Raw genomic sequence first — 1,365 nt, 5'->3', positions numbered from 1 at the left:
CGGGGGGCGCAGCGGGAGCGCCGGTGCCCGCCTGCTCACCCACTCACTGCTTTTCTTGCCCCTCTTTTTGACTCTCCCTGTCCTCAGCCCTCGCCGCCGCCTGCTGCCGCTCAGCACCACTCTCTGGGCCCCGTGTCCCCGTGTCCATTGTCATGCCCCATTTCTCCTCTCCTCTGTGGAGAAACGTCTCTCTGTCCCCTGTGCCCCCATGTCCCCATGCCCTGACGTCCCTGTGCTCCCACGCCCACCTCCCCCTGTGTCCCCATGTTCCAGTGTCCCCGTACACCCATGTCCATGTGTCCTGTCCCTCTGTGTCCTGATGTCTCTGTGCGCCCTGTCCCATTCCCTTTGTCCCTCCCATGTCCCCATGCCTCTGTGTCATCTTGTCTCCAAATAACTCTGTCCCTGTACCCCTCTGTCCCCTTGCCTCCATATCCCAATGTCCCCATGCCCCATGTTTCGATGCCCCCATGCTTCTGTGTCCCCATGTCCCTATGCCCTGTGTCCGGCCCCCCATGACCCCCATCCCATCCTCCCCCAGGCTGTGCAGCCTTCCTGGGCCAGCCGACGCTGGCCTTCGTGCGCCTGAAGGCCGCGGTGACGCTGGATGCTGTCCTCGACGTGTTCCTGCCTGTCCGCTTCCTCTTTGTGGTCCTGGGCCCCAAGACCCCCCATGTGAGCTACCACGAGATCGGCCGCACCGTTGCCACCATGATGTCCGAGAGGGTATGGCTCACCTGCTGCCACCACCAGCACTGCCACTGCCACTGGCTCTGCCACCCAGGGTGCCAGCCCCCTGAGCACCCCAGCCCTGGGGTTGCACCCTCTAACAGGGCTCGCCCACTTGTGCCGCCTCCCACTCTGCGCTCGTGTCCCCGTGCCATTTCATCCCCTTGTCTCCACGCACCTGTGTCCTCATCCCTCTGGGTCTCCACGTCCCCATGTCCCCCTGTCCTTACGTCCATGTGCATCCCTGCCCTCACACCCCTGCGTCCCTGTGGCCCCATGCTCCCACATCACCATGCACCTGTGTCCCCATGCCCTCCTTCCACCCTCATGCTGCCATGTCCCCATGATGCCCCATCCCGCTGGGGATGCTTAGGGGCCGGGCAGGTGCCCAGCAGCACCCAGGGGTGCTGGAGACGGCTGAGTGCCTGTCCCCGGGCCACTCCGCAGGTCTTTCGCCGGGACGCCTACCTGGCCGATGGCCGCCAGGACCTGCTGCAGGCGGTGGAGGACTTCCTGGAGGCCAGCATTGTCCTGCCGCCCACCGAGACCCCCAGCGAGCAGCTCCTCCACAGCCTGGTGCCGCTGCAGCAGAAGCTGCTCCGCCGCCGCTACCACGCCCCCGAGAACGCGGCGGGC

The 1,365-nt window shown here is 65.7% G+C and overlaps 1 protein-coding gene across 1 annotated transcript in view; it reads left to right on the top strand.

Annotated features, from left to right (window-relative positions):
• Positions 1 to 1,365, top strand: part of LOC104127035 (band 3 anion transport protein) — a 16,654-nt gene that overhangs the window by 4,894 nt on the left and 10,395 nt on the right. The window contains exons 6-8 of the mRNA XM_035895139.1: positions 88 to 149; positions 542 to 726; positions 1,177 to 1,363. Coding sequence (XP_035751032.1) covers positions 88 to 149; positions 542 to 726; positions 1,177 to 1,363 — 434 coding nt within the window. The remainder of the gene's footprint in view (positions 1 to 87; positions 150 to 541; positions 727 to 1,176; positions 1,364 to 1,365) is intronic.

Source organism: Egretta garzetta, unplaced genomic scaffold (assembly GCF_000687185.1).
Source record: "Egretta garzetta isolate BGI_Z169 unplaced genomic scaffold, ASM68718v1 scaffold385, whole genome shotgun sequence".
In the NCBI taxonomy this organism is placed as follows: domain Eukaryota; kingdom Metazoa; phylum Chordata; class Aves; order Pelecaniformes; family Ardeidae; genus Egretta; species Egretta garzetta.
The sequence above is the reverse complement of the archived record's forward strand: the minus strand, read 5'-3'. Positions and strand labels throughout refer to the sequence as shown.